At 37.8% G+C, this 26,267-nt stretch overlaps 1 protein-coding gene across 1 annotated transcript in view; it reads left to right on the top strand.

Moving 5' to 3' along the window:
* The first annotated feature begins 1,614 nt into the window (after positions 1–1,614).
* The window catches only part of HAO1 (hydroxyacid oxidase 1), a 52,492-nt gene continuing 27,839 nt past the window's right edge, over positions 1,615–26,267 (top strand). Inside the window, exons 1-3 of the mRNA XM_003933214.4 lie at positions 1,615–2,879; positions 8,546–8,697; positions 25,619–25,874. Coding sequence (XP_003933263.1) covers positions 2,743–2,879; positions 8,546–8,697; positions 25,619–25,874 — 545 coding nt within the window. The 5' untranslated portion in view covers positions 1,615–2,742. The remainder of the gene's footprint in view (positions 2,880–8,545; positions 8,698–25,618; positions 25,875–26,267) is intronic.

The raw sequence follows: 26,267 nt of genomic DNA on the forward strand, positions 1-26,267 counted from the left end.
TAGAACACAAACCTAGGAGTAATCCCACCTGAAGAATGAGAAATGTCGGGTATTTATGCACAAATTTCCTTGGGCCTGTGGTTGAAGGCTGTTCCACAGGGCATGGAACTGTATTGCTTGGCATGCTATGTTTATGGAAAAGCAGGCTCCAAGTTCAAGAGCAGGTTCTACAGATGTAGGTGGTTGGAATTTAGGTAGCGAAGAGCTGGCAAGCAGATTTAAGTGGAGGTTCCTAGATTGAAACTCAGGTCTGACTGTAGTTAAAATCATTGCTTTCTCAAGCATATCTTACTGAAGTGAATCTTCCCCAGGTGTTCCATGATTTAATGAAATTATAGATTGAGACTACAGGTCTTTTGGAATGGCACTTCCCTATATCCTCTCCAGAGCAAGATAAGACTCTAAGAATTATTGGTAGGCTGGGTGCGGTGTCTCATGCCTGCAATCCCAGCACTCTGGGAGGCCAAGGCAGGTGGATCAGTTGAGGTCAGGAGTTCAAGACCAGCCTGGCCAACATAGTGAAACCCTTTCTCTACTAAAAAAAAAAAAAAAAAAAAAAAAAAAAAAAAAAAAAAAAGAATTATCCAAGCATGGTGGCACATGCCTATAGTCCCAGCTACTTGGAAAGCTGAGACAGGAGAATCTCTTGAACTCAGGAGGCAGAGGCTATAGTGAGCCAAGATCACACCACTGCACTCCAGCCTGGGTGACAGAGCAAGACTCTGCCAAAAAAAAAAAAAAAAAAAAAAAGAATTAATGGTAAATCTAAATGCCCATTGAGAAACAAATGGATAAGGAAAATGTATAGGTATACATACAATGGAATATTATTCAGCATTATAAGAGAATGGGATCCAGCCATATGCAGGATACCCAGAGAACATCATACTAAGTGAAATAAGCCAGGCACAAAAGGGAAACTACTGTATTATTTCACTTATACGTGGGATTTTGTTTTAAAAAATACCTGAAATGCAGAGTGCTAGAGAATGAAACAGTGATTACCACTAGTGGGAAGCAGAGGAGAAGAAATGGGGAGATATAGCTCAAAGGACAAAAAACAGCAGATATGTAGGACCCATGAGTCTACAACAGGGTCCCCAGCTCTTTTGGCACCAGGGACCAGTTTTGTGGAATACAATTTTTGTGGAATACAGTTTTTCCACAGATGGTGGGAGTAAGTGGATGGTTTAGGAATGAAACTGTTTCACCTCAGATCATTAGGCATTAGATTTTCATAAGGAGTGGTGCAAACTAGATTCCTCACATGTGCAGTTCACAACAAGGTTCACACTCCCATGAGAATCTAACGCCGTTGCTCAGCTGACAGGAGGCGGAGCTCAGGTGGTAATGTTTGCTCACGGGCTGCTTGCCTCCTGCTGTGCAGCTCAGTTCTTAACAGGCCATGGACTGGTATCAGTTCACGTTCAGGGGTTTGGGACCCATGGTCTACAGAGCTAATGTGCAACTTGAGGACTAAACTTAATAAAATTGTAAGCCAGGCGCTGTGGCTCAAGCCTGTAATCCCAGCACTTTGGGAGGCTGAGGAGGGTGGATCATGAGGTCAAGAGATCGAGACCATCCTGGTCAACATGGTGAAACCCCGTCTCTACTAAAAATACAAAAAATTAGCTGGGCATGGTGGCACATGCCTGTAATCCCAGCTACTCAGGAGGCTGAGGCAGGAGAATTGCCTGAACCCAGGAGGCAGAGGTTGCAGTGAGCCGAGATCGCGCCATTGCACTCCAGCCTGGATAACAAGAGCGAAACTCCGTCTCAAAAAAACTAAAATAAAAAATAAAATAAAATTGTACCGTATTAGGGGTTTTTGTTAAGTCAATTTTAGGTGTTCTTGTCATAAACACAAGAAAGGAACGACGTGAGATGATAGATATGTTGTATCTGCCTCACTATTATAACAACTTTTCTATGTACGTATATATCATAATGTCATGTTGCAAACCTCAAAGATACAGAATGTATGTAAAAACTTGGCTGTAATTTTGATTATGAACAACGTGCTAAATTAGTACTTCCAAAGTCTATATATGACTATTATGGGTCTGGGGCAAACGATGAAGACACTTTGACAATATTGCAGCATTTTCCAAGTAAGAAAATTTATTTTTTTTAAATCACGTTTTAAAATTGTGTTTATGTTTGTAATCAGCTAAATTTTGTATTGTGTAGAAGCCCTCAATTTCATGGAATACAGTATTTCATGGGTGCCCCATTCGGTTCATAAGCTCTTGTTTACATGATTTGTGCATGATTGAAATGTAGAAGGAAAATGAGTGGGTAGCCCATTCTGGGTATAAAGCAAAGAGCACAGGCACAGATCATGTGGAAGAAGCAAACTTAGACAAAACCTAACCAAGGGTGCTTTTATATGGGTATTCCTCTAAGTCCTGTAAGTCTTTAACATTTGACTTATTCCTTTGCCCTTTTTAATGTGACAGATGCCTAATTACCTTATGCTGCCTCCCCAGCCCCAAATTTGGTGTTCTTTGGCAGATAGTGACTCAGATGTTCTTTGGCAGATAGCCTGCAAATGAAATTTCAAAGGCTAAGCATATAATGTTTGCTTACTTGATGTAAGCAACAGGGGACTAAATCTGAACTTTGGCAAAAGTCTGTTAATAATTGACAAATAATAGAACAGCGAGGATGTAGAAGGCAATACATAAAAAAAAAAAAAAAAAAAAAAAAAAAAAAACATCTGGGATCCAATAACCTGTGAAAATGCTTCCCCGGCTAGTTTGTATCAATGATTATGAACAACATGCTAAATCAGTACTTCCAAAGTCTATATATGACTATTATAGGTCTGGGGCAAATGATGAAGAAACTTTGGCTGATAATATTGCAGCATTTTCCAGGTAAGAAAATTCATTTTTTAAAATCATGTTTTAAAATTATACAAAGACTGCACCACAATAAGGTCTTCTAGTTTTACGCTGGTGGTGTGGAATTACTTGTTCAGATTTGTGCTTAGTAGTGAGGGGAAAATTCTTGGGGCTGTAAGAAATCTTGGGCTTTCAAATTGTTGAAAAAAAATATCCCAAGCCTATGAATCTTGAACAACTGACTGCAAAAGCCGACCCTATTTTACTGCACTTGGAAGTATGATAACAATTTATTTAACTACATATAAAAATAGCAATAAATTCAGATGACTTTTCTTTTTCCTAGTATGACAGTGAGTGCTTATGTTTATGGTGTAAAACAGCATTAAATGCCAGATAACCATCTTATCTGGATGAACCAGATTGGACTGTTGGCTCAAATGTTCTCTTCCTGCTGGCTTTTCATGTTATCATTCATTTTGATTACTGTTGTCTAAACTTTCACTTTAGATTTCAATTTGCCTTATGTAGCATTAATCTTTCAACCTGGCTGTTACATCTCTCCTTAAAAGCACTTCATCTCTCTTCCCAAATTAGTTTTCCTTGGACTTTCATATTTCAAAGCACAAGATGGTGAGTGACACAGTTTATGTCTTCTGTTTGTAATAAAAACAATAAATAAAATCATTTCAAAGGTTTTTTTTTTATTTTATTTTTGCAACAAAAATGGTTTATTTGCTGGAGCAAGAGAGGGGAATCTTCACTCCACTCCACTCTTTCAGTCTCATCCATCTAACACTGTGGCTGTTAGTAAAGGCAATCAGTATTGTGGCTACTCATTGATGGTGATTTAAAGTCAAAAAGGCAGAACTTATGCAGGGGGAGAGAATCCACCTTCTTCCCTGATTTCTTCTTTAGCCTGCAACAAAATCATGCAAAATCAGTTTTCTATATTTAAATTAGGAGAAACAAAATTATCCTGACCAAGGTGGTCCCTGGTAGGCAGTACTGATTCACCCACAAATCCATGCAGAAAATGGGGAATGGCAACGGGGTGAGGACAGGGCCTCTCCTCAAATCTTCCAAGCCTTGACTTTGTCTTAGGTTTCTCCTGGAACCCAAATGAGCTCAACAAATGCCAGGGAAGTCATGGGAAGGGAAGATGACTGAGAGGAGAGGAGCTTAGAATTCTGCACCATTATTTACTATTTTGGGCTCATTTAAAAGTTTCTGCTCTTGGAAGACGCCCCTTCTCAGGCCAATGTTAAGTTTGTCTACCAAGTAATGTGATTTGCCTACGAGTGGTCTGAAAACACCTTAACCCAAATAGGTCATTACAACCAAGGAAACTTCAGACCCTTGGCAGATTTATAGGGTTAGTGTTTCGGCGTTGCCAGGACTCCAATGCTCAAGTGCCTGTTTACTTCATTTATATGTAGCCTTCCTCACTTCTTAATTCCCTTTGTCCCATGCTAGCTAATTAACCAGGGATAATTAGAAGTCTCCATGAGCTACACTGTGTACTAACTACATGCTGAGGAAAAAGCAGTGAACCAGATGAAGTTTCTGTCTATAGGAGCTTACATTCCACTGGATGCATCAACCTTCAGAATGCTGTTGGGTTGAAATGATGCAAAATGGGCCCAAAATAGTTGGCCAAGTGGAGGTCTAAAAGAGGATACAAAGGGGAGCCCCAAAGCAGATGGATCACCTATGCAACCCTATCAATTGTAGAAACTTTGGGAGACATAGAAGGCTTGGTGACTTCTAAGTTGTAAACTGGATAAGTGCCTCATGCCATATGTGAATTACACAATATTCAAGTGAGTATCCCCATCCTATGTGTGTACCAAGTAACTTAGGGACAGGACACTGATAATGAAAATGAATTTGCAATGCCACCTTTTCCATGAACCTTGATCATTCTCTTTTGTTTGGCTTTAAACTAAAAAAAAAAAAAAAAAAAAAAAAAAAAAAAAAAAAAAACCGTATTGATTAACTTTCTTTGGGGGACAGCTGATGCTATTTTATTATCAACTGCTTGAGTTTTTATCGCAACTAATTTTAGGGGTTGTTACCTAGCTAATATCTCAATTCCTATTGTGCTGTGTGACTCGCTAGGTGATCCTTGATTCCTCACACTATGTTGTGTAGCTGGTCATGTGAAACTAAGAATAGACTTTCTGCCAGGGTTGTGGAGGCTTTGGGTAGATGGCATGAAGGAAATCAACCTGGAATTTCACATTCTGATTCTAATGAAAAGTGCAAAACACTCAAACCTCAGCTAACCCATTGTGATACAACGTCAGAATTTTCAAATACATTTACAAAATTTATACACCTCTCACAAGCACAACAGTGTCATTCATAGTGACAACTTTTATTTCTCTGTACTCAGTTCTGTGGACATGGGCCACTCAATGTGACCCAGCAGTTGCTTGGAGATATTTCTGGGTAAGACTTGAGACTCCAATATTACTGTGGCAGTAGAAAAAAAAGTTAAAAAGGACAAATAAATGGACCACCCAGAAGAACAAAATTTTCTATGGCAGTTGTAACAAAACAGGGCAAATGTCGACTTGCTACATTTTTCATGGCCTGAATTGATTGGCATTAATTTGAAGAACAGTAATTTGTTTCTCTTACACATTAATTAAAAGTGGCCTTCTCAGCTACGGTCTTCACATTTGTTGTAGCTTTTTTTTTTTTTTTTTTTTTTTTTTTTTAAATTATCATTGATGGAAGGTAATTCAACAATTTGGATACTTAGAAGCCCTCATAATTTCAGAAAAGGAAACTCTTTTCTGTTGCATCACCGGTTGATACTAAAGACTGCATTATTTTCTTTTAAATAACAGATGGGTAAACTGATGTCATTCTCTCACTTCAATATTTGAGAAGTGATATAAACTTAGCAGTGACATTGTGTTCTCACAGGCATAATGTTACAAAATCACTCAGCTAGTATCCACAACAGATGAATAAGGTGCTTTTTCGTTTATAGCTTTTAAATGTTTAGAGTCAAAAATTAATATGCAGAAAATTGGAATGCAATATTATAGTATTACATAACTTATAAAACATTAATCCACTATGTTCAGTTGGTGTGATTCAGAAACAGCATGCAGTTATAAAGCTGGGTGAGGCATGAGTGTCTTCCTTCAACAGAGCAGCTACTTTGTGAGGAGTGTGGATATCAATTGATTTTTTAATAAGTTAAATTTGAGGCCTTTGTTAGATGTGAAGCGGGGTTAAAAGTCCTGTGAACAGATTCTCACCTTAACCCCACTTCCTTGACTCTTGGCATCTCATTTTCTACCCTTTGAAAAAGGTTTATTATTCAGTTGGTTCAACTGTTTGCCAATCGTCATATTCTTTTTCCAAAGTGGAGGCCCAGGAGAGCACAGTCCGAGGATATAGTGAGGTACTATTTTATGTATGATTGAATGTAGGGTGGGGTTGGGCAAAGCTTGGAAAACTACTAAGCTGACACAATTGTTGTGATGGCTGTTTGAAAAGTTATCAAAACGTGGAGGACTCTTTAGATAACATACATTTTCCCATTCCATTGATTTTATCTAAATTTACGTAGGAATTGCATTTTGTGCGTTGGTTAACGAGCCTCTGTCACATCCTCAGAACAGAAAATACTGTTTACGGCAAGAGCCCACAGTTATTAAAGTGACTGCGCCACCAAGCGGACAAGCGTTAAGCTGCTGTCTGGAGATTGTAGGATTGAGCCTTGCTTTACAAATGGGAATTTGACCTTTAAAAATGTCGTTTTTCACACACACGCACACGCACACGCACAGACACACACACACACACACACCTGCTGCCCTGCAGCTTCGTGTGTTCTTGTCATAAAAGCTTTCATTGTTTCTCTAGCTCTAAGTAAATATTAATGCCTTCCAAGGCTGGCATGCCAATGGCTGCTATTAAAATCGTTTTCTCCCATTCTAATAACAACACACTTAGAGATGATTGGTAATAAAAACTCTTTTCAAGGCTTCTGCTTCTCCCGCTTCCAAATGGAGATCAAAGAACCACGCTGTGAGGGTCCGTCGAGAAGAAAAGACTTTCAGCAACAGAGCATGTGGTGTGACATAAAATAATGACAATTATGATGTTCAAAGGAATAGCATAGAAATCACACAGTAAAACTTCTTTATTATGCTTTTCAGGGACTGGATGTTTTTACTTTATTATGTGAGGAAGGGTTAGATTACAGACCCTTAGCTATTCCACAAGGCAACATAAGGCAGAATTTCTTCTTCCGCTACAGGAAATATGCTACAATTAAGGGCTTTTGCTTTTTCTTCTCCTTTTTTTTTCTTTTTGTAGTTACTGCATTGCTATATCATGCTTCACTATATTTACTAAAAAGTCATGCTATCTCTGGAAGAAGAGCTAAATCTAGGTAATACCAGATGAATGCTGGTTAGATACGCATGTGTGCTTATACAACATGTTTATTATACAGATGCAATTAGAAATAGGGCTGTAGTTTCTTCAGTTTTAATCAGTACTAATGAGGAGAATAATAAATCCAAACAAATAGGAGATAGAAATTTAACAGGAAGAAAGAGAACTAGTTCTCCTGTAAATTTTACTGGTAAATTTTTGGTTGCTGATTTGTCGGTAATTTTCATTCCAACACAGAAGAATCACAGAAAAGTCATTTAAAATATTGTCCAGGACTCAAAAAAATTTTTAACCCCCAAATTGCAGTTTTTGTGCAACAACATTTTTGAGAAAAGTGTTCAATTAAACTGAAGAAAAAAAAAAAAACCCTTACTCTTCATTACACTTTAATGGATGCAGCATATAGCTCAATAATTTTCAAGGAACCAAATTATTATTTTAAAAGTAATTGCCTGCTGTTAATTACATAAAAAGAAGACAAATTAGACATAGCATATCTCCTTAAACTCTGAGCTAAACTCTATGCACTTGTATACCATCTTGATCTTCAAGATTGGAGAAGTGAAATGTAAACTACATTCACACAAGGACCTGTACGTGAATGTGTGTAGTGGCTTTATTTAGAATTGCCCCCCAAGATGGCACTATTCCAAATGTATTTTAGCTTGGGAATGATTGAACAAATGATGGTACCCCTGTATAATGGAATACTATTCATCAACCAAAAGGAACAAACTATTGATACAAACAACAACATGAGAAACTCTCTAAGGTGTTATGTTAAGTGAATGAAGCTGAACTCAAAAGACTACATACTGTATGATTCTGTTTACATGCTTTTCTTGCAAAGCAAAATTATCAGGGCAAAGAAAAAATACATCGGTGGTTGTCAGGGGATTGAACTGGGGAGAGTTTCACTACAAAAGAAAATGGGGACATTATTGGGAATGGCTGAACTTTTCTAGATCTTGATTGTCATGGCAGTTACACCACCATATGCATTTGTCCAAATTTACAAAACTGTACACTAAAATGGGTGAATATTATGTTAATTATACTTTAATAAATAATTGCGTGGAAAATTCATTACCCTCTAATTGTTAACTTTCTATCCTAACAAACAGTAAAACTGCCTCTTTTCCATTAGCTTTATAAAGTCATTTGCTTGATGGAAAAAAATCCAATGATATTTTTTCTTTTTAACAAAAATGTAATGTCAAAGTTCTGGTTATGTTTTTGAAATGCTAAAGCTCCCTATTTTTTAAAAATTCTAGATGGAAGCTGTATCCAAGGATGCTCCGAAATGTTTCTGAAACAGACCTGTCAACGTCTGTTTTAGGACAGAGGGTCAGCATGCCAGTATGCGTCGGGGCTACGGCCATGCAGCGCATGGCTCATGTGGATGGCGAGCTGGCCACTGTGCGAGGTAGGAGGAAGATTGTCACCCGAGGGACAGAAGGAGGCTAATGCTTATCGACTTCCTTCTCTGCATGCACCAAGCAAACGTGTCCCTTGATGTTTTTACATTCAGATGCATTAAGCTCATAGACTCTACCATCAAAATGCTTGTTTTTGAATGTCCTGCTCTTCTTCTGTCCAGCTGTGTAACTGTGCAAGATGATCTCTCCTTGCATTGGTTTCCTCAGCTGTAAAATGGGGACAAAAATTGTACCTGCCTCATTGGGTTATGGTGAGGATTGAATGAGTTCAAGCACACAAAGTGCATGGCACAGAGTCATGGCTCAGTAACTGTTGGTTATATTACGGGTATTAATAGTGACGTCTGAGGAAATGGAGCTCTGACAAGTACACTTACCCAAGGTCACAGCCAGGTAGTTACAGAATTGGAATCCAGCCCTTTGGCTACCTTATCTCCAAACCCTCATGCGTGCCCCCAAACCAAAGTGGCTCTCACAGCCAAAGAGCAAATGCAGTAATGTGGTTGGTTGTGTTTTCTTTCATGTGTTTTGGATCATGATTCTTTTTTATGGATGAGTTATATTCCCAATAGAGCAGTTCCAGGTGCCTCAGGAGTGAGTAATGAGAAAATCAAATGTGATATAAAAAAAATTCTTATTAGGGCTAATTTATTAACTTTCCAGTTCTCTAGCAACTGTGAACATTTGAAAGGCTGTGCAGAGAGAAAAATCTCTCCAAATTCTGCTTCAGAAACTCATATAAAAGTTGGTAATGAATTCTTTTGATGATAAGCAGGGCAGAAAAAGAGCATGACTATATAATATTTTTAAACATTTTAGTTTTAAAAATTAAGGATCTTGTGAATTTACCTCCCTTTTTGAAATGTCTGACATAAAATCCTGAATTGCACAATGAGGTTTTGCTGGACAGACTTAGCAGCGAGAAGGACAAAAAAAGGAAAATACAAAATGGGTATATATTTATACAAAATGGGGATAATAAAGGCCCTCTCACGCATGTAGCTCTAGGTAACAACCTTAGAACAAAGAAAACAAATGAACATCAAAAAACTGAAACTACGGTGCTCTTAAATTTCAATACAAATAAACTGTAAATGATAAACTGAAATAAATGGAAAAAGTATGAGATTGTAAAAGGCTAATTTTTTTTCCGAGTAAAAAGCCCTTATATTTGAAGAACAAGAAAATATATTTCCCAAAGGGACAAAGAGAAATAAATAAACAAAAGATATAAATAAGAAATTTACTAATGGAGACATAAAATTGACCAACAAACATACGAAATATTCAGTTTAATTAATAAGCAAAGGCATGCAAATTATGACCAACTATTTTATTTTCTGAATATCAAATTTTTATTTTAAGATCAGGTAGTATGATTAGGTAAGGGAGAAAACGTGCATTTTCAAATAGTGTTGAGAAAAGTGTAAAGTGAAACAGTCTTTCTAGAAAATAATTTGGCACTTTATATCAAAGCTCTAAAAATGTGAATCCCATATAATGCTAAAAATTCTCTTCTAGGACTTCCAAAACAATAATTATGATTGTTGAGGAAAAAAAAAGAGTTTCTGCAAGGACTTTCATGCCTCTTATTTTCAGTAGGAGAAAAATTAGAAAAAAAATACCTAAACATCTCTTAACTGGAAATACGTTGTAAAATATTTTTTAATTCAATGCATAAAAACAACATCGAATTAAAACATATAGGAAGAGTACAATAACATGGAAAGATGTTTTAATTTAAAAGAGCAGGAAATCAGTTGCAAACAATAGTCAGGTCCTAAAACATATTTAGTTTCAAAGATCACAATTTACAAGTGTTTATTTGTAAGTGATAAGAGTACTCCTGACTTAATACTCCTTTGATTTTTGGCTCATTCTTATAAACTCTTCTTTGAATTATTTTGCAAGGAAGAGATGATAAAAATTAGATTTAAAAGAGGAGAGAAAAAAAAAGGCAAGGGACCATGAAGAGAATGGAAATGAAGAAAGAAAGCAGAGAAGCAGCAAGCAGAGCTCACTGGGTAAGGCACCCTGGAGCCAGCAAATTATTTTCACACATGCATTAGTTCCTTCTCACACTGCTGTAAAGATACACCTGGAGACTGAGTAATTTATTAAGAAAGAGGTTTAATTGATTCACAGTCCTACATGGCTAGGAGGCCTCAGGAAACTTACAATCATGGTGGAAAGCAGAGAGAAAGCAGCAATCTTCTTCCCATGGTGGCAGGAGAGAGAAGTGCAAGCAGGGAAATGCCAGATGCTTATAAAACCATCTGATCTTGTGAGAAATCACTATCATGAGAGCAGCCTGGGGGAAACTGCCCCTACAATCCAATCACCTCCCACCAGGTCTCTCCCTCAGCACCTGGGGATTACAATTCAAGATGAGATTTGGAGGGAGACACAAAGCCTAACCACAACACATTATTACTTTATTTGATATTTGACAAGTGTTGCTGTCCCCATTTTGTGGGCAAGTAGCTAGAGTTCCAGAGAAAACAGTTTTTCGTAGGTAATCAATGACAGATTTATTCTCCAAGTCATTTTTGATGGTTCCAAGACCAGTCTTTATTCTTTGTGGAGTTGGGCTGGGAAAAAAGAGGAAAAGAAAGCTTCCTTAGACACTATGATTTGACAGCATGAGTAGGACTATTTCCTCAAGAAGTAACCATAAGAGGATATTAAATGCCTATTACAGTCTTATCCTCTTAGATTTATTTAACACTTATAAAATCATGTTCCAGACTCTATTCTAAGTATATTACAAGTACTACAACATTGAAGCCTCAGAGCAGCCTGAAGAAATAGGTCATATTATTAAACCTATTTTACACAGGAGAAACTGAGGCACATACCAGCTGAGTAACCTGTCTAGGAATGCACAGTTTATAAGTGATAGAGATGTGATTCAGATCCAGGTATTCTGTCTCCAGAATCTGGGCTCCTCACCACTTTGCATAACTCTTAATTTCAGAAAATCTTATGAAGTGTCATAAGGAGAAAACCACTGTGATCCCCTGGAAGTAATTAATTTATAGTTTTAGGAACATGTAAAGCAGGCCTCTCAAGAGAGTTAGTTACACAATAGACATCTGGGTAAGTTGGAACCAGCAGAACAAAGAGAGGGTGGTGACATCGAGATCACAGAGGAACTGGAGAAGACAATGGAGTGTATACATGCTGCCCTCAAAAATCTAGGATCCTCCTTTGGGTTCCTATTAGGGCAGCATCTGCAGAGTTTCTATGCTGTATTTGTACTAGAAACCTCTCTCAAGGGTTTCTAAGCTTTCACCTATGTTTCAAAGACTAACTGTAGGTTGTCTATTCAATATTTAGGTATATCCAGAAAGTTAATGGTCATCAGCTTATGAGTACTCCTTGGCTGGTGTGTTTTGGTTGTGGGATAGTGGGTTACTTGCAAGGAAAGAATGACTGCCTGGAGTAGATGCTGCTGGTGCCATGGAGGTATTCCCTTGTTGCTTCCCATTTCCATCAGACCTGCCACTTTTTGCCTGACATTTTCTCTTGCAACAGGAGCCCACAGATAGATGTGTTAGAAGTAGGGGAATGGGGGAGAGGGTTCCCTAGCTAATGAGGGAACCCTACAGCAGTAGGTGGATAAATACCCCGGCTTTCTTTAATCAGGGTAAGTAAAGCATTTTCTAATATGGTCACCCAGTGTTCCCTGAAAGGATTGAGTCCCAGTTGCCCACAGAACTTACCTGCCCATGAACATGCCATCTTTTATTGGCTTCTTTCCCATTCTTCTCTCACTACCCGATTCCTTCGACTCACTGAGATCATTTCCAAATAAGATGACTTGCTCTCACATCTCTGTGTCATTTTTGGCTTCTGGAAGTATGCAAACCAGGATAATAGCTAACTGAAGGCTATAGATAGCCAGAGGAGAATTTAAGTAACATGTGTAAGAATATTCGTATTAGGCAGAGAGTTATTTATGAAAACTCAGAAAATCCACATGGAATTATGAAGTTATTATTGGATTTATTCCATCATTCCAAGAAATAATATGGAAATCCTCTCAAGCAAGCCAGTCCTTGGGAATATTGTGAAGTCTGTGGAAGTTGTTGTGGAGGATCATTTTTTTGTCACCCTCCTAAATATCTGGCTGCTAAGCGTTTCTGTTTCCGGGGACTAAGACTCTAGCAAGGAAGAGAAATTGGGGCAAGATTTAGAGAACAGGGGTTGGTTATCAATCTCTCTGGAGAACTGTCTCCCTCAGCGTGGTCAGCAAGAGTTAAGTGAAAGCCATTGGTGGCCACAGCCAATGGTCTGACCTGAGTAATTAGAATTGGCCTCCAGAAAATTCTAAGAATTGCTATGGCATCATAGTTTCACTTTCCCAGTTGATTCTCCGGATTTATTCAGAGTCTAACTTCAAGGGCCTTTCTGCCCTTCCTCTAGCAGCTGTGGAGCACATACTTTGTTAACTGGGACAGAGGACTGAACTCTACTTTTACACTGCTGCATGGTTGTAGAGTGACCAGTTAAGCTACACTTTTCATTTTCAAAATGATGATGAATACAAGGTTATCAAGTAAAACGTAGATGGCCAGCTATATTTGAATTCAGACAAACAACAAATCATAGGTGTTCAGTATGTTTGCTCAATCTGGGAACCCTAGATGAAAAAGAGCTCTTTCCTGCAGGAGTTTTTGTGAGGGTTCATGAAATAAATGCTAGAAAAGCTTACAGAAATGGGGCACACACTATCTTTATTTGCCTCTGAGAGCCCGAAGTCCCCAAATTCTTTATCTTTCACACACAAAAACTCACTTTCAGAAAAGTATATTCCACTTACATCTTAGTGGAAATAAAAACTTCTATTTCTTTCCTAAAAATATTTTTATTTTAAGCTTTATGTAAAAACCTTGGGGGGAAAAAAGATGCCTTTAGGAGCCAGGCTTGTAATGCAAATGTCCAAAAAAAGATGAAATTGAAACAAACAAACAAACAAAGCAATGCCAGCCCCTGGGTGGAGGCTGTAGCGAACCTGAGATTGCATGTTCCATCAAAAGGGTGCAGCCACAGCTTAGTGCTTGATAACCCAATGGAGCAGGGGTGTGGAGCTGCCAAATCTTCCGAAATTTTAAGAGAAGCCAGAAATCTTGATTTCTATGTACATCTCCTGTTTTTTAAATGTGGGCAAATAAATCAAAATTCCCTAAAACACTGTTTGGGGTAACAATTTGTGGGCCAAAGTAAATACTTTTGTGGGCTACAAGTGTTCCCAGGGCTGTCCATCTGGGACATCTGATTTATGTGGAAATTTACAAAGAACTAGTTTCGTTTCTTGTGGCAGGTCATTTTCACTCTCTAGGATTACATTTCTTCATTGATAAAGGGAGCTACTTGAGCAAGACCAGTGGTTTGAATGCCATGTCCCAAGGGGGCTAGGGTTGTTCCCAGGGATCTTACAGAACTTAGGTGTGACACTGACCATGCAGCTACTTGTGTTGCATATTGGTGTTCAAAAGACAAGTTCTTTAAATAAAGAGTTCTGCTGGTAAGAGAAAACAAACAAACAAACAAACACAAGAAAAAACTTTCACAGCAAAAAACCTCCAAAAACAAAAATCCAGAAAATTGGCATAGAAGTGGATAATCTTTGCCACTTTTTTTAGTATATAAATAAATGATTTTGATACCATTTCAAATTTTATCAAATGCAAAATGGGAGACAATTCAAAGTATAGAGATACCTTTTCTTACACTTCTAAAATCTGTACTTTATGTCAGCCCTGGAGGGTTTAGATGAGGCAGTGAGCATTTTAATGCTTTTGATTTCCATTTCTCAAAGTACATTCTTGGTCTATAGGAGAGGAACAAGATATGTAACTATCTCTGACTATTGCTAAAAACACAAATATATATATATATATATATATATATATATATATATATATATATATTTGAGATGGAGTTTCGCTCTTGTTACGCAGGCTGGAGTGCAATGGCACGATCTCGGCTCACTGCAGCCTCTGCCTCCTGTGTTCAGGCAATTCTCCTGCCTCAGCCTCCTGAGTAGCTGGGATTACAGGCATGTGCCACGATGCCCAGCTAATTTTTTGTATTTTTAGTAGAGATGGGGTTTCACCATGTTGACCAGGATGGTCTCGATCTCTTGACCTCTGATCCACCCGCCTTGGCCTCCCAAAGTGCTGGGATTACAGGCTTAAGCCACCGCACCTGGCTACAAATATATTTTTAATAAATGCTGGATAAACTCAGAAAGTGATACCTCAAAGTCTTGTGAAAAATGATGATCACCAACCTTTATTGAGCAATTAATGGTGCCACACAATTTGACTTTATTATTTATTCACCTATCCTTACAGTCATCTATAAACCAAAGCTTAGAGAGGTTAAACTCTTTGCTCAGGTTATTAATCACTTAGTCAGTGCTGCCTATAATATCTTGGTCTGTTACTGATATTTCCAAATGTCATTAACTGCAGCAAGAATCCTAAGGCAAGAACTATGCCATCATCTTGAAATATTAATTGCAAACATCCTATGTTTTATTGTTTTATCTTTTTAACTTTGAGAAGATGAAATAAGCCACTGAAAGTGAAATTTATTAGGAAATATTGACTTTGTGCAAAATTTGGGAGCATAAAATATGGGTCATGAATAAAATTGAACAAAAATTAAAATTCTAAGAAGTCTTTTAAAGTGAAAGAAACTGAAAAATACTGAATGAAGGGCAGTTTTTAATGCACTGTGTTGTGAATAAAAAATTGATTCAATAGATTATTTAATCAACATTTTAATAGCTGTAATCTTATAATGCTCATTTCATAAGTGCCTCTACTTATAACGGCATATCCATTTGAAACGCTAGCAGGTTTTTATTTATTTTTTTGAATTTTGTTATTTATGTTTTTTAAAGGAAAATACAAAATTATTTCTACAAATATTTAACACATTGAAGGAAATAGCAATAATAAACATAAACGCTAACACATATAAAATAGGTGGTATCAGTAGGCTAAATTTTAGTCTTGCAGGATAAGTAAAACATCTCTTCTTAAATATCCAATTAATAAAATGCCTACTATACTCTGGCACTTTAAGAACATTATCATGGAAACCTCTTAGGTTTTATGCACAGTAACTACAATAAAATTTTCCTTCATCTTTCATGGAGCTACTTGAGATGGTTTTTTTCTCCCTTTAAAAATGAAAAATCAAAAAGAAAGAGAAAAAAAGGATTAAATATTTACCTATCCTTTTGTTTCTGACTTGTTATGTGGGCAAGTGCCACATGAGGGAGTGCTGGGACCTCATATCAAGAAAAATTAAAACCTATCTAATGCGTTCCAGGAATGCTCAGCATATTAGTAAATTCTTATTAAACTGTCAAAAAAAAAAGTTTTAAAAGAAATTCCAGCCCCTGGATGCAATTAGAGGCTACCACACAGGATTTGATGGGCCATAAAACCATTAAATCTAAACACTTTCTTTTTGAGCCTAAAAGGCCAGAACATTCCAAAGTGAAGTTTTGGGATTCAGCTATGACTTGACCACCTATTAAGATGCAGGTGGAACAGATTGCAAAGTAACACAAAGAGCCACACAGACCCCAAATAACTGCATGAGGGTGTAGGTGAGAGTTTTAGCTGTTGAATTTTCTGGATTTTCCAAGATTAAGTGATCAACCTTTACATTGAGTGAAAGACCATTCAACAGGAAAAATTGTCATTTCCTTTGCTCCAAGTCCAAACGATGTATTTCTGAAAGCTTTATTGATTTATATATTTATGTGTTGTGCTAGGTGACCAACTAGATATATGTTTCAGCATACCTACTAGGAAAATATCCCCATTAGTCTCAATTTTACCTAATCCAGGGAAAGCACTGGACTTGTTTTAAGGAAAATTTTTACTCTTTCTGAAGTGGAGTGCCTGTCATGTATCAGGTGTAATGCTTGTACTTTATGTTCTTGTGATTAATCCTTACAATAGGCCTGTGAAGTTATTCTCATTCTGTTTGACAGTAGAGAAGAAGAAAGCCCTTGACCAAGGTCTAGTGCCAGTAATGGTGGAGAGGGGGTTTGAACCCAAGTGTCTTTCACTCTAAAGTATTACCAGATTTTATGTTTTGTACTTGCTTTGCTAACAATAAAAAGTCAGTGGCATGTTCTTTCTGTGGGTAGGCATACACACCCCACACACACACATTACGTATACTTATATATGTATTAAAAGATTATGGACATTTAATATATATGCATATACTAAAATGTATAATTCTATGCTAAAGTATTTTTATAAAGATGGTGGCTTCAGTATTAAAATTACTTTGCAATGAAACAAGATTATTAATTAAAACACCAATTAAAAATTAGGATCTAGCCACATTAAAGAAAGTCATCAAATGATTTCTAGGATTTTGCACCAAAATTTAAGCTATTGGGTGGCTTTCTTGAGAGTATGAGATTGCTTATTCTTAGAATTGTTAATGTGCCTGATGACATTAAAATGTGATAGTGAAGTCAAGAGGATCAAATGTGTGTCCCAACACTAAAGTTGTTAAACACTGGACGGTTGGTCGAAGTTGTTGTATGCCAACTCAGTAGTCCTTAAAACCATTATTTAAAGGCCTATCACTGTGTTGTGTCTCCGTGTGATCTGCCACTTATGTCAGAACTTGACAATTCAGTAAAATGACAGAATAACAACACAGGAATCACTTCAGTAGAGTTAATGCTTTAGTCTATTGGCAGAGTTCTTCCTTAGAAATACGGTGAAAACAAGGATGGAGAGCTAAGGTGTCGCTGGGACTAATTGTTCCTTGCGAATATTTTCATACAGTAAAAAAAAGGTCTAGAGGTGTAGTGGCAGTGTGATCACTCAAGATTATATAGCTCCAGATTCATTCAATGGACCATCATGAAAGCACTGGAGAGATTAAGTCTGGTTTCCTGGTCTTTCTTGGCAGTGTTTGAATTGGTTCAGTTTCAAAAGTTGTTAATTAAGATTTGTTTGACAACTTTTAAGTATTTCAAGCATTATTGTAGTTAAGGTTTATTCTTTTAGACCACTGACTTCAAAACTTTATTTTTCTGCTTAATCTCAATTGCCATTTCAGACATTCATACAACAATGTTGGTTGCGTCTCTATGATGGTAGTTTTTCTGTGAAGACAGGATGACACACTCAATGGACATTATGGTGTAGAGTTATACAAACACTTCAGTACGTCAGGCCTTGAGTTTAGAACCACACAACTGCTTGGTACTTGGTCATTGCATATTTTCCCCATTACGTAATGACTTCCTGTGCAGATGACAAAATGAGTTTTCTCAACAAAATTATTTTCAGTGCAGCTGTTTTTATGACTAAGTTTTGTAGGAGCTTTTTAATCAAACGCACCTAAGAAAACCTCAACACTTCAGGCCCTTTGAACATATTACCCTTTTTTGCTTTCTCTTTCCTTTTTTTCCTTAAAAACCATAATTTTGGAAGCTCGACTTTGCCTTCCCATAAAAGAGAGTTATTTTCAAAGAAATTATTTGGGTCTAAAGTAACATGTTGCTTAATTGAATCTTGGTATATGATTAGTCCCACATGAATTTATGTTCCAAATAATTTACTCTCATTGATAACTAATATTTTCGATTTCCTCTATTGTTGTTTTGTGGTGGTGGTGATGGTGGCTGTGGATGAACAGCATTCTCAAATGTATTGTAATTTCCTTCCTCATCAAGCCCAGCATGATAACTATTTAGTTTTGCTTGTTGGTTCATCATCTTATTTCTATGTGTAAGATTGTTGGCCCTGACATTAAACATTTGGAAACTATTTTATAATTGGTAAATTGTGCTTTCTCAGCTTTGGGTAACTGCTCTCTTCTTCATCTTGTACCACTTTATTTTTATTTTGTCATTTCCTTTTGCTTCTGATCTGAGATCTAGGAAGCTGGACAAATCCAGGATAAGCAAGTTGAAAAAAAAAAACAAAACACAACTTAAATCAAAGCAAAGTCATGAGATAATGGTTAAGTGTACCAAGGGGCTATCATACGAACACAGCATAATTCCTTGGCTTTAGAAGTAGTAAGAGATGAATGCATAAGCAAATGCACAAATGTGCCTGTGCCCCTCTCCAGAGGCTGCCAGCAGTGAAGAAAGGCAGATTTATCAGCAAGGCATGGCTGGCCATTAGCAACCATGTAACAACCACTACCAACCCCACTGCCATTGCTCTGGCTTTCCCTCCCATTTTCAATGACCCCAACTTTGCTCAGGACATCACACATATTCTGCTAACTTGGATGAGTCCTTTTGAAATAAAATGTCTACCTCACGGTTCTCAGAGTATGGTCCTTGAAACAACAGCATCAGCAGGACTCAGGAGCTTGTTAGAAATGCAGATCTCAGGTGCCACCACAGAACTACTACTGAGTCATAATTTGAATTTTGTTAACATCCCCTTGTGATTCCTATGCACCTCAAAGCTTGAGAAGACCTGGACTGAGCCTGGGATGAAAGTTTCTGTTGGTTCCAAGTCAAAGGCATAGTTAAAGACTTCAAACATGAACAGTATTAGATGTAGATGGATATTGTTCTCTTCTGAAGACCTTCAAGGTCCTCTGAGAGCCTGTCAAGTTTAGAATGACTGCCTGAAATGAGTGAGAAGTCACGAGGAGACTCTAGATAATTGAGAGATGTCTTCAAGGTAGTTTGATTAAAAACTTGGGACAGGCAGGCTTAGTATCCAGGCCTCTAAAATTTATGTATTCAATGGATTGCCTACTTTTACTTCTTTACATCCAGATTACCAGGATCAGAAATAAATGTCTTCATTAAGGCTTGATGTGACAAACAAACAAGATAAAAAACTACCAAACTCTAGAAGAACAATTGCATTTCTCAGCCACAGGGCTGCTTTCCAAAGCTGTTTACCTGTCCTAGCTCATTTAAATCACTGTACATTGCCCTAGCTCATTTAAATCGCTGTACATTGGAGTTTAGAATTCGTGTCTATCCCAGAGGTAACTGCATTCATATCTGATGAGTTGCTATAAATCTCAGCAGTTGCTTATGGGTTCCATAGCATAGGAAATTTAGACAACCCTGTATTGAAGAGCAGTTTAGAAAGGTCGAGCTACATTTACCTTATGTCAAGTTATTGCAGACCCTCGTGGCATCTTCCCACTCTAGGGCATGTAATTTAACTCTAATAAGAATCTTTATTATGGGTGGGTTTGAGATGAACTTTTATTATGTAAAACAGAAATCATTCCACTGGCCATAGCTCATTTTTTGAGATAAGACTGGGGGGAATGGATGTTAGTAAGCAGTGATACTAATCTCATTTATTTTATATTATTATATAGTTTATATTTATAGTTTATTTATATTATAGTTACATTGCAAATGGAAGAGTAGAGAAACCAAAAACATATACTGAGAACTTTAAATTTTTTCTTCCAAGTATTAGTGATTGATGGTTGGACTATGCAAGTGCTGATAGCCCCTTAGACTCACTCTGCAATTCCCCCCGTGAAAAGTTGTAAACAGATTAGAATGGGGGATGAGGAAAAGCATGTTCTGGTTGCACTTCTTGGATTATTTGTTCCCAGCTCTCCAAAGTAATGTGTATCCTGGGAATGCAGAAATTATCTCCTTAGATATTCTCTCCCTATATAGGTCCTCACAGGGAGTTCTTGGCCCTGGAGAAGATTCTACTCTCGTTTAAAAGCTTTCTCCATAAAGGTAGTGAGTATTGGACACTGTATTTGCCAGGGAAAAGAGGAATGGGTCTCTTGAGCATCAACATCATTGTAGAAGAACCTCCATTCTGTTTTTCAAAATGGCTGTGATAACTTACATTCCTGCCATCAGTGGGTTCCCTTTTCTCCACGAGGGTTCCCTTTTTTTCACCTCCTCACTAACACTTGTTATCATTGGTCTTTTTGATAATAACCATTCTAACAGTTGGAGGTGATACTTCATTGTGATTTTAATTTACATTTCCCCGATGATTTGAGATGCCAAGTTTCTTTCATATATCTATAAACCAGCTATATCACTTCTTTTGAGAAATGTCTGTTCGGGTCCTTTGCCCATTATTTTTTCTTTTTTTTCAACTTTTATTTCAGGACCGGGGGTATGTGTGCAGGTTTGTTACAAAGGCATATTGCATGATGCTGAGGTTTGGAGTGCAAATGAATCCATCCCCTAGGTAGTGAGCATAGTTCCCAATAGATAGTTGTTTTTTTTTTTCAGCCCTTTTCCCCATTGCAACTCCACTCTTGTATTTCCCAGCATCTATTGTTCTCATTTTTATGACTATGTGTATCCAATGTTCTGCTTCCATTTATAAGTGACAACATGTGGTATTCGGTTTTTGGTTACTACATTAATTCACTTAGGATAATGATTTCCAGCTGCATCCATGTTGGTGCAAAGGACATGATGTTATTCTCTTTTATGGCTACATAGTATTCTATGGTGTATATGTACTCCATTTTAAAAATTCAGTCCACCATTGATGGGCACATGGATTGATCCCATGTCTTTGCTATTGTGAATGGTGCTATGATTAACATGCAGGTGCATGTGTCTCTTTGATAGAATGCTCTAACAGGCTGGATGCCCCCTGCTCTGCCAGGCACTGATGTTTAAGTTGCTGGAACGTGAGGAAGTCTGGGGGTTCCTTGAGGAGGAAAGGAAGTGATGACACACTGAAGCACAATGGCATATTGAAGGGACTCAGGGGCTAGGGTTATTAACTTCAGAAATGTGGCTATTTACCAGTTGGAGTGGAAGTATTTTAATAATTCAACAAACATAATTGCCATTCTGGTATGTATCAACTTCATCTCAGATCTGTCCTTAAGAAATAGACAAATATTTGCCTCTCTGAATGGTCTTTATAAATTCCCAGACTCCCTTAGCTCATTCTAACATAAAACCATATTAAAAATAATGAATGTAATTCATCAATAATTTTACTTTGTCACAGCAAATAGTCACAAGTGGATTAAGATCACAGTGATCACTCATATTTATTCCAGGGAGTATGGAGCCTGATGTTTTGCTCCTCTGTTTTCTCCCAGCTTCAAATGATAATATCTTAGACAGACTCTGATATGCTCCCTACATACAGGAGCATTCTCTTGAAAGAATTTTGGAGACTCTGATTCAAAATTTCAGCAATGTATGATTTAATTATTGGGAAATAAACACTGAGTGGCAATAACTCCAGCAGCCACTTGTATCAGAGGAGGTAGAATCAGGAAACAGATGGTATGGACCAGACTTGCTTCTCTCTAAATATGCATACCCAAATGATTTGGGTAAATTGTTTGTGAGGGCTGACACTTCTGCAAGTCAGATGATTCGAGAGAAATAGAAATTGTGTGTGTGTGTGTGTGTGTGTGTGTGCGTGTGTGTGTGTGTGTTGGCATTTTGGTAATCTGTGTAGAATGTCTGTAGCTATTTCTTATGAGTTCAAGGGAATCCTTTTGTGGATTCTGACCTCCCTATCGGCACAACTGCTGCTAGACAACATGATGGATTTGTATCAACTACAAAAACATGCGCTGTTATCTGAGTGATTCTCTTTGCCAGAACCCTGTGTGCATCCACATTCTGTACCTCCAGTATACAGAGGACCTTCCCACCTGATTCCAAGATTCCATGCCTTCCCAACGCATGGCAGTATCTCATGCACAGGGCAAACCTACTCTCTTGGGTGTCATTGCCCTGAAGTAGTGAGAGAGTACATTTATCTATGCTTGGTACCAGGGAGTCATTTAGGCATGTAGGGAGTCTAGAAAGATCATTGCCCTGGGAGAGTGATCAGACATGCTGAGTTCTCCTTATCTCTGTGTGATCTTAAGTAACATCCTCTTCAGGACATAATTTCCTTCTTTTTATTTTTTTGAGACAGAGTCTCACTCTGTCACCTAGACTGGAGTGCAGTGGTGCTATCTCTGCTCACTGCAACCTCTGCCTCCCAGGTTCAAGTGATCCTCGTGCTTCAGCCCCCCCACCGAGTAGCTGGGATTACAGGCGTGCACCACTATGCTCAGCTAATATTTGCATTTTTAGTAGAGACAGGGTTTCACCATGTTGGTCAGGCTGGGCTTGAACTCCTGACCTCAAGTGATCTGCCTACCTTGGCCTCCCAAAGTGCTGGGATTACAAATGTGAGCCAGCAAGCCCAGCAAGGACATAATTTCTTTTAGGCGAATTGATTGTTAGAGGATTTTGATCCAAGCAATCAATGGTCCCTTGGTGTTCCTTTCAAACAGCAGTAAGTGACCTGAATTTATTTTCCACATTTCCCAATCTCAACCAAAATCAGACAGTGGTCCGGATGTTCATTTGTGTTGTTACTTAACAAAATGGGGGCTTTGGACAATATTTTGCCAGTCATGAGTTTTTATTAAAGAAATTCCCAAACAGATTAATGATCTATAGACATGATGACCTCCAAGTCAGATCTTCTGTCGCTAACCACTGACCTGGAGAACATGTATGAAAAACACCTTCAAAAGCATTGAAAAATTAACAATTCTCAAAAACAAAATCCATTTTATTACACTTAAACTGAGACTTTTATTATCTAATGGCTATGGTACTGTTTAAATGTCAAAATGTGACCCAGCATCAGCCTCATCTGGGAGATGGTTAGAAAGGCAAACTCTGGGGCCCCATCTCAGACCTACTGAACTAGAAGCTCTGTGAGTGGGACCCAGAAATCTGTGTTTTCACATTCTCTCCAGGGGATGTGGTTGTCCTGCTAAAGTTTGAGAATCATGGGAACTTTTTAACCTCTCATTGTAGATTTACAAAGAGCAGCTCACTGGATTTCCATCAACATCCTGTGAGTGCCACTTGGACAACTATATTTATACCCATTTGATGCGTGGTGGGCACGCAGATGAGTCAAATGACTTGGAGGAATACTTTCACATAATATACTTTTATGTATTTATACTTTATAATAGCTTTGACTGTTTTATATATTACATATAAACATGCTATCAGTTTCTCCTTCACTAAAGCTGACTCCAATTTTACTACCTATTTTTGGAAGAAAGTCTATCACCCATGTTCTTTCAAGTACCCTCTAAAAGTATTAGTTAGATGAGTCTATTTAATTTTTCATTTATTTGCCCGTTTCTTCCTTCTTTTCCCCCCAAAACGTAACTGCTACCTTGCTCAAAAAGATGTGTCTACTTGGGATATCTAACACACACATTTTATTAGATTTTAAAAGACAACATAAATGGTAGACTATATCTTTGATATAATTTTGAAGGATAAAATTTTAAATTAAAAAGGAAGAAAAAATTAAACTAATCCCATAATTCTCCCACCCATCATTAGCATTTAGTTTGTTTAGATTCATCTACCAATAACTACATTTGTATAAATGTGATATCATGTAATCCATGTCATTTTTTAAACTTCTTTCTTTCTTTAATATGTCCATATATTTTAAACATCTTTCTATGTTTATATTATTTTATAACTGTAATACTCAGGGTTCTCCAGGGAAACAGAATCAATGGGATCTCCCTCTGGAAGATTTCTCATCTTTTTCTCTCTCTTGATAGATACAGATAGATACATACATATGTCTATCACTCTATCTCAATCCATCTTTATCTCTAAAATACCTATCCATAGATAGACACTTTCAGGAATTGGCTCATATGCTTGTGGAGGCATGCAAGTTCAAATCTGCAGAGTAGGTGGGCAGGGAAATGCTGATGTTGCAGCTCCAGTCTGAAGGCAGGCTCCTTGCAGAAATATTCTTCTTCTTAGCAGTCTTCCTTCTCCTTCTCCTTCACAGTCTTATTCTTTTTTTTTTTTTTTTTTTTTTTAGTAGATGGGGTTTCACCATGTTGGCCAGGATGGTCTCGATCTCTTGACCTCATGATCTGCCCACCTCGGCCTCCCAAAGTGCTGGGATTACTGGCGTGAGCCACTGCACCCAGCCCACAGTCTTATTCTTAAGGCCTTGAGCTGATTAGATGAGACTCACTCATATTATGAGAGATAATCTGCTTTACTCATAGTCTACTAACAAAAATGTTAATTTCATCTGCAAAACACCTTCATAGCAACGTTCAGACATGTTTCACCAAATATCTAGGCACCATGGTTTAGCATATTGTCACAGAAAATTGATCATCATAAGAATATTAATTTTAATGGGTATCTTCATTTCATTTTATATATGAACTACAATTTAACCAATCCCCTAAGGCTGGACATTCAGGTTGTTCTTAATTTTTTTTGCCAGTATTTATAGACATTTTTGACTATTGGACTGATTTTCTTCTTCAGGAACCATATAGAAAGTGTGGAAAGAAATGCATATTATTATTATTTTTTTAAGATGGAGTCTTCCTCTGTTGCCCAGGCTAGAGTGTAGTGGCGCAATCTCAGCTCACTGCAACCTCTGCCTTCCAGGTTCAAATGATTCTCCTGCCTCAGTCTCCCTAGTAGCTGGATTACAGGCACCCGCCACTGTGCCTGGCTAATTTTTGTATTTTTAGTAGAGACAAGGTTTCACCATCTTGGCCTGGCTAGTCTTAAACTCCTGACCTTATGATCCACCTGCCTCGGCCTCCCAAAGTGCTGGGATTACAAGTGTGAGCCACTGCACCCGGCCAGAATTGTGTATTTCTAATCATGTGAAATAAACACTGAGCAGCAATAAATCCAGCAGCCATTTGTAGCAGAGGAGGTAGAGTCAGGAAATAGATGGTATGGACTGGACTTGCTTCTCTCTTTAAAAGATTTGACTTCATATTGCCTAATTGCTCTTCTAGAGACCCTTACTCATTGAACTACAAAGGCTTGGAAGGATGAGCAATGCCAGGCCTGTTTTGATCATTCCATTTCTTTCTTAGCCTGCCACTCCCTGGGAACGGGAATGATGCTGAGTTCCTGGGCCACCTCCTCAATTGAAGAAGTGGCGGAAGCTGGTCCTGAGGCGCTTCGTTGGCTGCAACTGTATATCTACAAGGACCGAGAAGTCACCAAGAGACTAGTGCGGCAGGCAGAGAAAACGGGCTACAAGGCCATATTTGTGACAGTGGACACACCTTACTTGGGCAACCGTCTGGATGATGTGCGTAACAGATTCAAGCTGCCACCACAACTTAGGTAACCATGATCGTGTGGGCCCTGAGCTGGGTTGAAAGGGATCTTGTCTGGGAATGATAGGGTCTGGGCTCTACTACTGATAGCATCATTGCTAACTATCTGATTAATCTTCAGCTAATCACATCCATTTTGTAGATGTCACTTTTTTGAGCTATACATTAGGAACAGAAATGGCCTATATGCTTATAAAAGTCAAATACATTTTTAGACCAGAGTGCGTTAAGGGCTATGGCTTTGGGAAGGATGAATTTCTATACGGATGGATGATACTTAATTTTGCCCAAGTGACAGTTTATTATTATCACCCTGGTACCATATTTCTTTGTCAAAATCAAAGAGCCATATTTACATTTTATTTTTAATATTATACATGGAGAAGCTAAGGCTAAGAGA

This window comes from Saimiri boliviensis, chromosome 9 (genome assembly GCF_048565385.1).
Source record: "Saimiri boliviensis isolate mSaiBol1 chromosome 9, mSaiBol1.pri, whole genome shotgun sequence".
Classification (NCBI taxonomy): Eukaryota; Metazoa; Chordata; class Mammalia; order Primates; family Cebidae; genus Saimiri; species Saimiri boliviensis.